The 15,164-nt window shown below is 43.1% G+C and overlaps 1 protein-coding gene across 4 annotated transcripts in view; it reads right to left on the reverse strand.

Annotated features, from left to right (window-relative positions):
• CACNB4 (calcium voltage-gated channel auxiliary subunit beta 4) overlaps positions 1 to 15,164 on the reverse strand; it is a 137,059-nt gene that overhangs the window by 71,151 nt on the left and 50,744 nt on the right. The window contains exon 1 of one of the 4 annotated variants that reach the window (XR_014523536.1): positions 11,675 to 12,025. The exons of 2 other annotated variants lie outside the window; for them this stretch is intronic. Coding sequence is in view for 1 of the 2 variants with exons in the window: in XM_083494243.1 (XP_083350369.1) it covers positions 11,675 to 11,719 (45 nt within the window). In the remaining variant the exon portion in view is untranslated. Of the gene's footprint in view, positions 1 to 11,674; positions 12,032 to 15,164 lie in introns of those variants that run through there. One more of the 4 variants, XM_083494243.1, reaches the window with a different exon arrangement.

Here is a 15,164-nt window from a genome sequence, read left to right on the forward strand (position 1 = left end):
ATCCAATCAGTCTTGATTAAATCAAACATCAGCACTTCTTCATTGACAAAGCAAAGCTATGTTTTAGAAAACTAATGTATGCTCATAAAAGGGGGCATAAAAAAATAAACATTTCAGCCTTCCTAGATATTCTGTAAAGAAACTTCAGAAGATTCAGCCCGTTTCTTGAGAGCTAACGTGGTGGAGACAGCTGAAAGGGCTGAACCTGGGAGATCAAGGGTTCAAATCTCCACTCAACTATCAAGCTCACTTGGTGTTGTTGTTGTTTAGTTGTTTAGTTGTGTCCGACTCTTCGTGACCCCATGGACCAGAGCACGTCAGGCAATCCTGCCCTCCACTGCCTCCCACAGCTTGGTCAAACTCATGTTCGTAGGTTCGAGAACACTGTCCAACCATCTCGTCCTCTGTCGTCCCCTTCTCCTTGTACCCTCCATCTTTCCCAACATCAGGGTCTTTTCCAGGGAGTCTTCTCTTCTCATGAGGTGGCCAAAGTATTGGAGCCTCAGCTTCAGGATCTGTCCTTCCAGTGAGCACTCAGGGCTGTTTTCCTTAAGAATTGATAGGTTTGATCTTCTTGCAGTCCATGGGACTCTCAAGAGTCTCCTCCAGCACCATAATTCAAAAGCATCAATTCTTCGGCGATCAGCCTTCTTTATGGTCCAGCTCTCACTTCCATACATCACTACTGGGAAAACCATAGCTTTTACTATACGGACCTTTGTTGACAAGGTGATGTGACCTAGGGCCAATCATTGTCTCTGAGCCTAACCTACTTCATAGGGTTTTGATGAGGATAAAATTAGGATGGAAGAGCTATATATGCCATCATCAGCTCCTTAGAGGAAAAGTGGGTTGTAAATGTAATAAGTAGGTAAATAAACATAGAGACGTTCAACAATAGTTCAGAAGGAATTCATTGTATAAACCAATGACTGCAGATCCCGTGCCATTATAAAGACTGAATTGATTATTTATCATTATATATTCCTAATTTTTCCAAGTAATTCCAAAATTCAGGTTACTATTCCCTGGGGGGAAAGGAGGCGTAGTTGAGAGTAAACATTGAGCCAGTTCACATGTGCCAACAAAGATTGGTTTGGAACTGTGTAAGTGAGCACTCCCTCCTAACATCCCATGATAAGTCACTTTGCAGAGTTGGATGTAACTGCAGGGTATAGTTTGTGCTAAGCAGGGAATATGACTTTGAGCATACAAGTGAAGGAGGGAGCAAACAAGATTTTTAACATGGGTTGGAAAACTAGGAACGCTATGCCCTGAACCTGTTGCACTAACTGCTTAGCTTTGCTTATTGCTAGTAGTTTAACCTCTGACACATGAAGAAATGTGGTAAGAAGGATTATGCTACTGCAACCCAGTGCATCTTTACTGAAAAATATGTACCACTGAATTCAGTGGGGATTACTCTCAAGTATATGTGCATAGGATCACAGCCTCAAACCTGCAGTGTGGTCCAAATCTTGTTGAATCAGAAGTGCTGCAGAATGCAATGCGATGTACTCCCTACTTATGTGTGCTTCGTAATTTTTCATTAGGTTTCCTAAGAAATCCCAGACTCAAGGATGTAAATTGCATGAGTTTATTTCACTTTTTTTACAACTGTGCTTCCTTGTGCACAGCTTTGATCTCTCTCCATAGGTATATCAAGCACCAACTACCACATCACAGTCACAACAAGGCAAGTCTTGGTGTATCCCGCACGAATCTAACTCACCTCTTTTATATATGTCACAAATTTTTAAAAGGGTTTCAAAAGATGAGTTTTATCAACTCTACTGACAGTGGTCAAATTCAAGAATCCATAGCTGAAAAAGACTTTAACAAATGCATCTCTGCCACACTTGATGTGGCACGTGTACGGAAAAAACCCCACTACCAGTTTGCTACAGTCTACGTAGTTCACACATACTGTGGAAAAATAGAGAGCCTGAATTTCTAGGCCCTTCGGCCTGGTATCATGTCCTCAACCTATTATATTTTTTAAAGAGAAAAACTGTTGCCAGCCTGAATACATTTGCCTATTTTTTTTACTCAAGTTGCTGCCGACTGCATAGATCCTAATTTACTAACAGCAGTAGCACGGGCCAGTTTATAACAGTGAATGCAAAACATCAATCTTTAAAAATACAAGTAACTAAATTAGTTTTATTGCACTTGCCATAAAGACAGAATGAAGAACATTCCTATTTCAGCTGGACATGTACACTGTACACTGACCATGTACACTGTGGTCTTGTTGGCTTCCTAGCCAGTTATCAGCTGGGCCCACGTTATGTGCATCTACAACTTCCCTCTTAGATGTTCAGACCGTCCCCAAATCCTTGTATGTCAAGATACACATTTTGATATCAGCAGCACACCAATGTTTGTGTAACATAAAAGAAAACAGTGCTGTTCTCAAAAAAGCAGCATCTTCCTATCAGTTCAGAGGACTGGCTTAAGAGCACAAGATAAAACACTTGTATGAGTTGACAAGAATCAACATTGCACCTTGTGGGGAGAAGTGAGGAAAGTCATTTCACAAACACAGGTGCCATTTTAAAATTAGTGCTTCTGAAACGGGGTGAGGGTGGGGGGAGAATCTGTGTGATAGTCTGATGCACAAGAAAGCTAGTGGGTAATCTGCGTGCCATTCTCTTGTACATGAGTACCTGCACTTTAGAAAACACATTACCTTGAAATACAGATATTTTACCTTGGATGACTGTGAGAATGCTGGTGCATGTACAGTGGTACCTCGGGTTACATACGCTTCAGGTTACTTACGCTTCAGATTACAGACTCCGCTAACCCAGAAATAGTGCTTCAGGTTAAGAACTTTGCTTCAGGACGAGAACAGAAATCGTGCTCCAGTGGCGCGGCAGCAGCAGGAGGCCCTATTAGCTAAAGTGGTGCTTCAGGTTAAGAACAGTTTCAGGTTAAGTACAAACCTCCAGAACGAATTAAGTACTTAACCCAAGGTACCACTGTATATGTACACTGAATATGAATGTAAACGCTACTTTTTTAAAAGGTGTGTTCCTCCTCATATAAGTCAGATTTGGAAATATCCACATTAATGGAACCAGCCTGAAAGAATGGCAAGTTACATATATCCTAGGTCTTCATGAGGATGAAGTCAGCTGAAAGGTTTTGCATCCACTGAAGGCAACACCCACAACATCTGTGAAAATAATGCCTGTGAAAATAAGTGAGGGGGAACCTGTGGCCCTCCAGATGATGTTGGACTACAACTCCCATCATCCCTGACAATTAGTCATGCTGGCAGTGGCTCATATGGAAGTTGGAGTCCAGCAACAACTGGAAGGTCACAGGTGCCCCATCCCTAGACTAGCCTATGCAGCAAAGTTTTTATTTTGAAAGATGTATTTGATTAGTATCCCATTTGGTGGTATTCTACCATAAGATACAACTATGCAGATTTACTCCCAACTAGTTCCTTTAATCTCTGTGAGTCTTAGAATCTCCATTAAGTGTGTGAGACAACTCATCTCTCATATGCATACAATTTTGAGCTGCAGTATGCAACTGGGAGTCAGACATGCACAATTTCCACAGTCATACACTACATATCTGCTCTCATGAGTTTCTAAATACATGAATGATGAGGGTTCAGAAATGGTCAAAACTGGAAGCTGCCTCCTTGAGGTTTTGTAAGGGCAAAACTCTTTAGAAAGAAAAGTCTGATCCCCAAGATTCTCAGTTTCCACTTTTTATTTTATTTTATTGTCATTATAGAAAGAGCTTGGCCACTAGTGGCTCCTCTTCCTGGAGAATGCATGTCAGGAGCAAGGATGAGAAGATGACAGGATATGTCCCTTCTGCATCCTAATCAGAAAAGCTGGACAATAGCCTTGTCACCTGAAAGTTGTTTTGTCTAAGAGAGAAGGGCTAAGTGCAAGACAGTATTTGCATGTAGTGGAACATTAATATGTTTAGACTCTATGGGGGAGGGAAAAGGTGAAACCAAGTTTGGAGGGAATCTGAAATAGCGGTGGACATGGAAACACAATCATCACCCCTACTTCGTAAAGCCTCTCCTCCCAAAGCAGCTTTTCTTTATTGGGGTTTTATTACATGCAGAGCTAGTTAGGCCTAAGTCTATGAATAGAGTCCCTAAATGCATGAGTGATAGCTGGAAAGAGCTCTCTCTGCAAAGAGCGTTGGCTGAGATTTAACTAGCCCACTTGGCATTCTGTTTGTAACAGGTTAACTTTTGACATATCAGAATGAAATTCAGTATACACACTTAGGGCAAATCTACAATTTACAATGGAATACCAGCTCAATGCTCAACAGCTGTTTCCAAAGGGAAAGGTGGGAATGAAACACAAAATATATTGCAATGTCACATCTGCTCTGGAGACTGAGATATTGGAACTAAAGCTGATGTGCACTTTTAGGACACCATTCCACTTCACAAGTTTGAACCCTAGCTTAACACCCACACCCATTTTCTTCCCTTTTTTCTTTTTTTAAAAATAAAACTTTATTAGCTCCAAACCCATTTTCAAGGCAGCCAGGAAATATAAGTGAGTTAAGTCATAACACTAAACTATGGCTTGCACCCCCTCTGTTGCAGTCAAGAGAAGCAGATTGGTTTAAAAGTGGAAGTGAAGGTTTCCAGCCAGAGTTTCCCAGAGTTTGTGCTAACTGTGGTTTGCTGTTATGCCTGAATTCACAGACCACTGACAAGTCACAGGGACAGCCACTGCTCAGTCTCTCAAGAGGCAGCAGCACCACAGGGACAAGAGCAAACCGATGAGGCTGAGTCCTAAGCAGCAAGGAAACAAAAAGAGGGAGCCACCAGCTAAAAAAGTTGGTTTGCCTGTCATACAGTCAGAAGCCTAAATTATAGTGTGGATTGTTAACTATGATTAGCACAAACCATGGGTGGTTTTGCAACCATGCCTGAACCCAACCACTGTAGTACCGTATCTCCCTTGAACAAAAGAAAGCACTGTAATTTGGATAAAATGGGGAGGGACAGAACCATGTGTGCCACTTTGAACTCCTTGGAGGAAAGATGAGATATAAATGCAATAATAAGTAAAAGCTTTGCATTTGAAATTCAAATTCCTGCTCAAGCCCTACACCTGGGTTGCAGTTTTGTTTTTTTAAAAAAAGGATGGAGTAGGAGAAAAGATCTATAATAGGCAAATGTGATAGCCTCTGAAACACAAATAGAAGTGTGAAGGATTTAGGCAAGAGACTGAAACATGCTCCCACCTCACCTCATTCTTGTTGAGGCCAAGCCAGGGTCATGGGTGGCCATACCAGAATCAGAGCAGGCCCTGACCAGCAGGCAGAGTGAGGTGGTTACATCAGACAACAGGCGCCAAGGGATGAGGGAGGTATCTTAGAGGATGTGGCTTGCTTTGTGTAGCCTAAGTTAGCCTGATGCCCTCAGGTGTAATGGTTTTCGTTCTTCTGGACAAACCGCAAGCCGAAAACCATAGGACAGACCTTGGTTACAGGTTGTGCTTAGGCTGGGAAATGCTAAACTGTGAGCCCAGGTTTGGACAAAATCTAAGCCAAGACAGCACGGCGCAGCCGCAGAACTGGGGAGGAGCAAAGTGGTCCTGATCTCCTCTCCCACTTGCATGTTTGTATTGAGCCATGTGTGACGTGGCTTAGTGTGACATGCAAACTGGGACACACTCTTGCTCCTTCAATTTTTATTGTTTAAATCACTGATACCTTGAAAATGTTCCCAAGTCTCAATTATGTCCACACAAGACCTCTATGAAATTAAGAAGATATGACCAAGTGCTACTAGATTGCTAAGCAAATGCTGCACCACTGAGGGACTTTAAAGTGAAAATTTTACAAATGCATATGGATCATTCAATAATTGCCATATCAGGCACTGGGCTGCAGCTGTGAAATTGCCTTTAACAATCACTACACAGCTTTCGTAGGGACACGGGTGGCACTGTGGGTTAAACCACAGAGCCTAGGACTTGCCGATCAGAAGGTCGGTGGTTTGAATCCCCACGACGGGGTGAGCTCCCGTTGTTTGGTCCCTGCTCCTGCCAACCTAGCAGGTCGAAAGCATGTCAAAGTGCAAGTAGATAAATAGGTACCGCTCCAGCGGGAAGGTAAACGGCGTTTCCATGCGCTGCACTGGTTCGCCAGAAGCGGCTTAGTCATGCCGGCCACATGACCCGGAAGCTGTACGCCGGTTCACTCGGCCTATAGAGCAAGATGAGCGCCGCAACCCCAGAGTCGGTCACGACTGGACCTAATGGTCAGGGGTCCTTTACCTTACACAGCTTTCGTATCACCTGGCACCACCTTATTAATCCTATTTCTCATTGGGGGCTGCTCATACATTCAGCTGCAGGTCACCAAGTACTGTACAAACCTGTGCGAATCAACCCTAAGTTACATTTGAATCAAGGTGGGCTTTACAGGAAGATTCCTCCTTTAGGAACAAATACTATCCTGACCATCGCAATTACAAGAAACTGTAAACAGGAATCATCTTCTTAGAAATAGAAGCAATCAGATGGTAGTTACCCTAATGCAAGAACATTAAACAGCACAGTGGATCACCACAACCACCATGTTTTAAATCAAGAGTTTCCTAATGGCATGCATGCCAAGATCATCCACACAGAATGTATACCCATACAGACATGATACAGGTCAACAAAGTCAACAACTGGCATAGGCAAACTTGGCCCTCCAGATGTTTTAGGACTACAACTCCCACCATCCCTAGCTAACAGGACCAGTGGTCAGGGATGATGGGAACTGTAGTCTCAAAAACATCTGGAGGGCCGAGTTTGCCTAGGCCTGGTCAACAAGTTGTAAAAAATATGGGGAATCTGTCTTGTCATCCATTATGGAAAGTATAGAATATCTAGGTATTCTAGGCATGTTCCTGAATATATGAACACTCAAATGGTGGACAGTGATAGGGACATTGATGCAGACCCCAGCCTCATGCACTTTGCACCTACCCACCTTTCAGTCCCAACCATCTCCATGTTGAGTGAAGAAGTTCTGCAGACATCCTTCTACTAGCATTTGCTTCAATGCAATTGGGATCCTGCTTTATCTGGCTCCCAGCCGTGCGGAGTAAATGAGAGTGAAAGCCCCCCTGAAGACCTTCTCTGCTCAACAAGGGGATAGTTGGGGAACGGTGCACACAGAAGACACTAAGGGCATGGCTTGCATATGCATCCCTGCCTCCCATCTACAGATACAGAGTTCACAGACAGATGCCCTGAACATACCTGTAGTTTTGTACAGAGCAGGTATTCCAGCATAGTCTATGCAACAGCTCAAGTTTTGCATGAGGTTTTGCTACCTGTAAAGAACTGTTTGAGTGACAAGTGGGAACTTGGGGACACAGGGAATGGCCTGGAAACACCAGGCACTGTAGCTGTTGTCAAGTTTCTTAACCATCTGGATGGCAACCGCCTGGGATGCCATGAAAGATTAGGATACACATAAAATAAATAATTTTCAGAAAACAAACATAAGCACTAGTCCAATTCTATTTTGGAAATTAGCATCTCTTTTCTCGTACAAGTTTCTGAGAATTTTCCATACCAAATACTATCATGCCCCCACCACATGCTCATAACAGAGCTCACCTTCCCCTAAATGTCAACCACCAAACTGAGGTCTGCATGGAAAACTGTTCATTACAAATACATTAAAAAAAGAAAAAAACAGCTTCTGAACATTTCTGACAGCTGCTAAGTGCTTGGAACAAAAGGCAAAGACATAGGTACCCCAAATAGCAATGAAATGGTCTCAAAAGTAGTTATTACTTCAACATGAACACATGTAAGCATACATGAGCATTCTGTGTGTATAATATTCACACATATATTTCATTACTTGTATCCGGGGACTGCTGTTTTAATCCTTCTAATCAAGCCTAACATTGGGATGAATTTGGAAATAATGGGCAAAACAAATTTAGGGGGGAAGCCACCATGCCACCTTCTTAAAAATCTTCATTCTACACATGGATGAGGTAGCGCAACACAGGCCTGGTACTGAACTTGACAGGCCAGGTTTTTATAAGGCCTGCTGCAGTAAAGCATAACTGTACTAGTCCTGATTCATTCTGATACACTCATTTTACAATGTGCTAGTCGCATCAGCAGCACAGGGTCTTTAGCTTACAGATCTGCCTGCCACAAACCAGAAAGCAAGTACAGTACGCCTCCTTATGCTTTTCATATGCTCATCGCCAGCTGAGCGTTTGGGTTGAGCTGCTTGGCTTCCCATCAACCAGAACAGCTCAGAATCTCTTTCTTAACTTCAAGTGGATTCTGGGCAAGACATATGCACGTATTCATACTGAACTTTGCGTTAAAAATGCCTCATTCCCCCACTATTGCTCTCTTCCTTGAGTTCCTTCCGACTCACCCCTGCAGATCACCACTTCTGCGCGAGAGAGCTCAACTTTTACTGAACTGAAAGCTGTACGTTCTGCTTCAGCATAGGCTGCAAACACGCTTTTCTTCTGGCATTATAACTGACCATTTTCATCGTGTTTCCCTACCCCTGCCTTGAAGTGAACGGTAACGCTTAATTTCCAATGTAAACCCTCCTATTAAAGAGAGAGAGAGGTGTAGTACCAATCACATTACTCCAACTAACAATCCAAGGAGCTGGTCCCCTGTGATTGTGTTTGGTCCTTTTTGAGAGGCAATAGCCGATCCCCATGACCACCAGCATGCTAGGGAAACGCAGGACCACAGGCCATACAGCCTGGCCCTTAGTCCATCTAGCTCACTGTTTACAATCACTGGCAGAGGTTCTCCAGGATTTCAGATGGGATCATTTCCAGCTTACCTGGAGATGCCAGGAATTGGAGCTGGGATGATCTGCATGTGAAGTAGATTTTCTATCACTGAACTACTGTGGGGCGGAGGGTGTAGAATGAGAGAGATATACCTGTTGAGTGTGGGACGAGATTATAGAATGTGTAACACATCCATTTCAAGCATCTTACTTGGAACCCTTGACTTTCCCCCTCTTTTCCTTTTGACAAGCAAACCACATCTGGAGATGTAAGAAAATTTGCATTGTTACTATTATTTGAATATGCCCCCTAGGGAAGGAGAAGGCACAGATTCCCCCCCCCCACACACATTACTACTGGAGGTGAGGAGAAAAAGTACTCGTTCCCAGCACATCATCATCCAATATAAGCAAGTCTGGCAGTGGCCTGGCAAAGAGAGAGAATGTACAGGCTGCACAGAAATATAACAGAAATACTCGTCATACATCTGAAACATTAATAGAACATGCCACTCAGTGGTTTGGGCCTTAAGGGAGGGGGACTATGTCATACCATCACTCACTTTGCAGGCAATCTCAAGTAGGTTGCGCACTGACACTTGTACAGTCACACTTTGCATGGCAGCTACAACAGCCAAAAAAGTGCTATCTGGAGGAATAATACCCTTCAAGCTATAAAAATGTGGCATATATGTGGCATACACACACACACACACACACACACACACACAAACACCCCACATACATATATATGCATGCAATCATGAGGGAATATGTTTTGTTTGTGTATAAGCAGCTGGCAGACCCATTATACAGATCTTCTGTCAAACAGTAAGACCAAATTATAAACAATTGTCTTTGTTTTGCGTGTTTTGTGTTCCTTCTCTCATTCATCCTCACAGCAATCTGGAACGATGGCCCATTATTCCCTCTGTATTTCAAGCAGGCAACTGAGTCTGAAAGAGGGAGATAAGTCTTAGGCCATCCAACAAACTAGCGCTGGACAGTATGTGGATCCCCAGTGTACTCATCTCAAGCCAAGGCACTTTCCCCCACTGAACTGCACCAGCAAGTACCTTGTCTATCCCCACTTATTAGTGGTTGTATATTTCTGACATATTTCAGGCATTGTAGCCGCCTGCCCAGGCAATGTAATGCTACAATTCCAAATCAACGCTGAACTAAAAAAGCATTTCTTATGGTTTCTAAAGATAATTTTAACTCTATTTATAAAAGGTAGCTTGTAGGAAAAACAGTTCCCTGGAAAGTGACCTGGCAGGTCAAGAAAATACTCAGCGTAAGGAAATAACCTGCCGTAGGCAGAAATATCGGTTTTTAAAAAACAGCACCACGAGTTTCTAAAACTGATTTGAAAGAGCATTTTAACAGTAAATTCTCCCCCTCTAGCTTCCCCCATCAGAAGAGGAACAGTGGAGTATTTCATTTTAGACATTTCAGAGTCTTCGCCCTCTCCAAACTATCCTAACCATAAAAATAAATTATGAGCATTTGAGTCAACATGTAGACATGACAGAGTTATCAGCAAGAGCCTGTGGAGAATCACACTGACAGAGAGGAGCAAAGACTAATCTGAAGAGAGATACAGGATCTTATCCATTCTCATGTGGATATCGCATCACTGGCCATATACGTCTGCATTGACGCATACACTGTTTTATGTTATAATCTGTGTATTTTATGCTTTGGCTATAAAACCTTATGTAACACATTCCTGCTTAATATGGAACAGCGTGTACATTGTTGTGGCAATCTCAGCAGATTTCTCTCCATCTTGGGGAAATGTTGCCCCTCGAGGACTCTTTTAAATCATGGAGGGGTGGTGGGGACAGGGGGAAAAATAAAATAAAACATGCCCATCATAGCAAGGACCATAGGTTTCTAATCTCTGCTGTCAACTTTTTGCAGTCCATATTTAATTGGTCTCAGGCTGGTACAGGCTTTAGGATTCCCAGTGCTCAATTCTGGCAAAATACAAATGGCTCCTGCTAGCAGGAAAGCTATCCTGACTTGGGGGAGTACCATCTATTAAGGGGTAGCATATCCTAAATAATAATGAGATGGCAAGGTTGGCAATCATGACACCTCAGCCTCCATTCACAGCATGCTGAAAGCTCGCATACTGCCATTGTGAAGCTACAGGATTGTGTTACAGCAACCACTTGTACAGCTTCTTTGTTCAAGAAATTCAAATGCATCTGCACTGACCATTTGCCCAGGCAGCATCTTCTCTCTCTCTCTCTCTCTCTCTCTCTCTCTCTCTCTCACACACACACACACACACACACACACACACACACACATATCTTGGAGAACTTCCACCGCTCCCAATTTAAGCAAAACATAAACTCCTGTGTTATTAGTATTCTCCTTTCTCCCCTCCAGCGGCACTTTCCCCAGCTGATGAACATATTATGCATGATAGCTACAACACCTCTCCCCATTTCGGAACCACAAAGCATTCATGCACCCTGCCATGAGGACAGAAGTGTAGCATGTAATCAGCAAAACGGCAGCACACACGCACACACACACACACACACACACACACAGAAAATGCTTCCCAGCTTTCGTCAGAAACACCTATATCTTCCCCTTCTCCTTTTTCTAAAGCTGCAGGACAAGGAATTATATAACAGAGATTAGTTCAGGTGGCTCCAGACTATATCCATCACATTGCCAAGCAGCCCACAAAACAAAGCCTGTTTCTTTGGCGTCCCTGTCCTCCGCATACCTTGCTGTTGCGAGGAGGAGGAGGAGGAGGAGGAGGAGGAGGAGGAGGAGGAGGAGGAGGAGGAGGAGGAGGAAAGATACCAGCAAAAGGGTGGGCTTTTAGACAAAAATAAAAAACCAAAACCCCACTTACCGCCTCAGAGTCTTCAAATCCATGCAGGTACAAATTGTCATACATGGAGGTCTGATAATCCAAAGCACCCCTTTCTCAGTGCAAAAGTGAATTCCCTACAAAAGCCACAGCTGGGATTTAAAATGCAGGGAAAGGCCTAGACAGTAAGACAGAGCAGCTCCAGCCTGCCTTGTCAATTCCTCCTCTGGATTTGCCCCCAGCCAAGATGCTATTCATTCACATCATAGAAAGGAAGGTTATCCCTAGAGGCAACCCAGACCTGGCATTTTATCTGCCTTCCAAACACAGAGCATGAAAGCAAAACCGTTTTTCCCTCAACCAAGGGCTGATGACAGAGTCAGGAAAGAGACCGGTGATTGGCTGGGCTGCTGTGCCTCAGTCAACTCACAGAGAATTCTCTTTGATAGTGGATGACGAACAGGAGGGCTTCTGCGTTTGTAACAAGCATGTCCCCGATGATTTCTTCTCTTCAGCCTGCAATAATAATAAAAGCTCGCCAGCATTTTTGAAAAGAAAAGAAAGAGCTGAGGTGGGGGTGGATAGCTGGACAGATTTAACTACCAAATACACCCTGTGGAATAGAGAAAATAAGGGGTGTCCCCCCCTCAAGTCCAGCCATCAAAAAAAAAAAGGAAGCCACAGCATTTCTACCAGTAAACAGCTTCACCTTAAAAGTAAACTGCAATTTGGCAATAAATCGTTTGTTTGTTTTTTATGCAGGAGAACAGGAGCGAGAGCACATGATGGAAACAGAGGAAGAGCTCTGCTAATTTATGCTGTTTCTATTTAGACATCCCTCCCCGCAGAATTATGTTGCTTAAGGAAGGACTGCAAAGATTTAACCATCACCACCACAGGCTTAAAGATAAAATAACCCACTTCTCTGTCTACTTCCTGGGCTTAGTTTGAATTGCCTGAGCAATATTCTTATTTGAGAGGCTCTTCCTCAGGATGCAAGTCGCATTTTAAAATAGGCTGCTGCAGACAAAACCGCCGAAAAATATTTTATCCCTTAAGAGAGTTATGCACTCATTTTCTGAAGAACCCCAATTTTTCTAATATTTTAGGGGAGGGGGGAATACCAGCTGCACACAGCCAAATTTGAAACCTCTGTCCTCTCTCGCTCATAGGAATAAGCATAGTTTGCAAAGTGCATGTTACAATTCCCCTCAGAACCACAAGCAAGTAGCCAAGAGAAGGAGGTGCATTTCGTCAAAGGGCAGGAGCAATAATTTTGCAAATGTTCACTCAAATAAATTCCAATGAGCTGAATAAGAGATAATCCCCAGTAAGTATGTTCCAGCTTGTAGACTCTCACTTCTGAAGACCTGGAGTTCAAAAGCATTGCTTTCAAAAAAAGTTGAGGCATACAGACTACCAGTGGTTATTACAGAACAGAAAAGTATATGGCAGTGGTGATGAATCTGTGGTCCTACAGATGTTGCTGGACTCTGACTCCCATCAGCCTTAGACACCACAGCCAATGGTCATGGATAATAGGAGCTGAAGTCCAGCAAAACATGGGAGTCCACAGACTTCCCATTCCTGGAATACTGTAGTAGATTTGGAGCATTGTACTGTAAATGGGTGTCAAAATTGAGATAGCTCTGTGAGACTTGCGACCAATTTTATAAGAGTTATAAGCACAATAACATTGTTTACACGTGACTAATCAGTTGTGCAAAAGTTGGTCCACGGAATACAGCTTCTACACCCTAAAGAACAGGGGGGAAACAAACCTTAAAAAACAAACATTTGCAAAATTAAAACTATTTATAAATATCATACCCTTCACAAGGGCTGCCCCTAACCAATGCCTATTATTATCTCTAGGGGTTGGTATCCATACACCTTTAAGTCAGGTAGAGCTACCAACTATTCTACTGGAAGTCTCCTCAGAATGAAAATAGTTGGTTATCCACCCTACTTAACTCTGTTGTTGGTAATACCAAAGCAAGGCAAAGGTTTAGGTAACCATGGCATCCACAAGCATAAAAACACGAGAAGAGCCTGCTGGATCAAGCCATATGCCCATCTAGTCCACCATCTTGTTCTCAGTGGCCAACCAGGTGTCCATGGGAAGTCCACAAGCAGAACCTGAGAACAATAGTGTGCATTCTTCCCACCTGCAGTTCTCAGCAACTGATGTTTAAAGGCATATTGGCTCTGACAGTGGAGATGCAACGTAGTCAACATGGCTAGTAGCCACTGATACCCCTTATCCTCCGTGAATTCGTCTAACCCTCTTTTGAAGCAACCCAAATTAATGGCTATCGCCTCTTGTGAAAGCAAATTCCATAGCTTAACTATGTGATGTGTGGAGAAGTGCTTTCTTTTGTCTGCCCTGAATCTTCCAACATTCAGCTTCACTGGATGTTCCCAGGTTCTAGCATTATATGAGAGAGAGAGAGAGAGAGAGAGAGAGAGAGAGAGAGAGAGAGAAATGCCTCTTCTAAAAAGCCCCAAATATTGGGAACTTGCTCCATCCTTTTGATCACCTTTTTCTGAACTCTTCCAGCAATACAATATCCTTTTTGAGGTGAGGTGATTAGAGCTGTACACAGTATTCCAAGTGCACCATAGGTTGATATAATGACTCGCGACAGGACGACGAAGAGTGAGGCCGGGAGGCTGGCGCCGCAGCAATTTACGCTGCCGTACACGCCCCCCCCCTGAAGGCACCTGGTTGGGTGCCTGTCTGTGGGTGTGGGCGCCAGGCAGGTGAGTGGGAGGCAGGGGGCTAAAGCCCCCTGCTTGAGGCGGAGACCGGCTCCCGCCCACAACCACTCCCCTCTCTTGCAGGAGGAGAGTCTTAATGGCATTATCATATTAGTAGTGTTATTTTCAATTCCTTTCTTAATGATCCCTGACATGGAATTTGACTTTTTCACAGCTGCCACACATTGCGTTGACACCTTTTTTGAGCTATCTATGAAGACCTGAAGGTCTCAATCCTGGTTAGTCACCACCAGCTCAGACACCATGAGCATATAGGTGAAATTAAGATTCCTACCCCCAATGAGCATCACTTTATACTTGCTCACACTGAATTGCACTTGCCATTTTGCTGCCCATTTACCCAGTTTATTGCATTAACTAAAGCATCTTTAGTTAATGCAATAAAAAATTCCTCAGCGATGACATTCAGCATTAGGGATTAAAAATGGATCTCAGGATCTCTCAACAAAAGAGGGATTAACTTGAGCTGGAATATATAGACTTGTCAACTCTAACACTTAAAAGACACATTAAAACACTCCACTGAAGAAAAAAAGAGAAAGATGTAAATGTACAATGATTATGCTCGGATAAAATTATTTCCTCTACTCCCAAGCTAATAAAGCTTCAATGGCACTTCTGAAAATAAAGTTATTAAAATAATCATAATTGATTCACACAGGAATTCAGACTATAACCACTCACACACACAAATAAATAAGATAAAATATCATTTTTCTCTTGGATGTACACAGATGCAAGTCTCTTAGAG

The sequence above is a fragment of the Podarcis liolepis genome (assembly GCF_965112155.1).
Source record: "Podarcis liolepis genome assembly, chromosome: 1".
In the NCBI taxonomy this organism is placed as follows: Eukaryota; Metazoa; Chordata; class Lepidosauria; order Squamata; family Lacertidae; genus Podarcis; species Podarcis liolepis.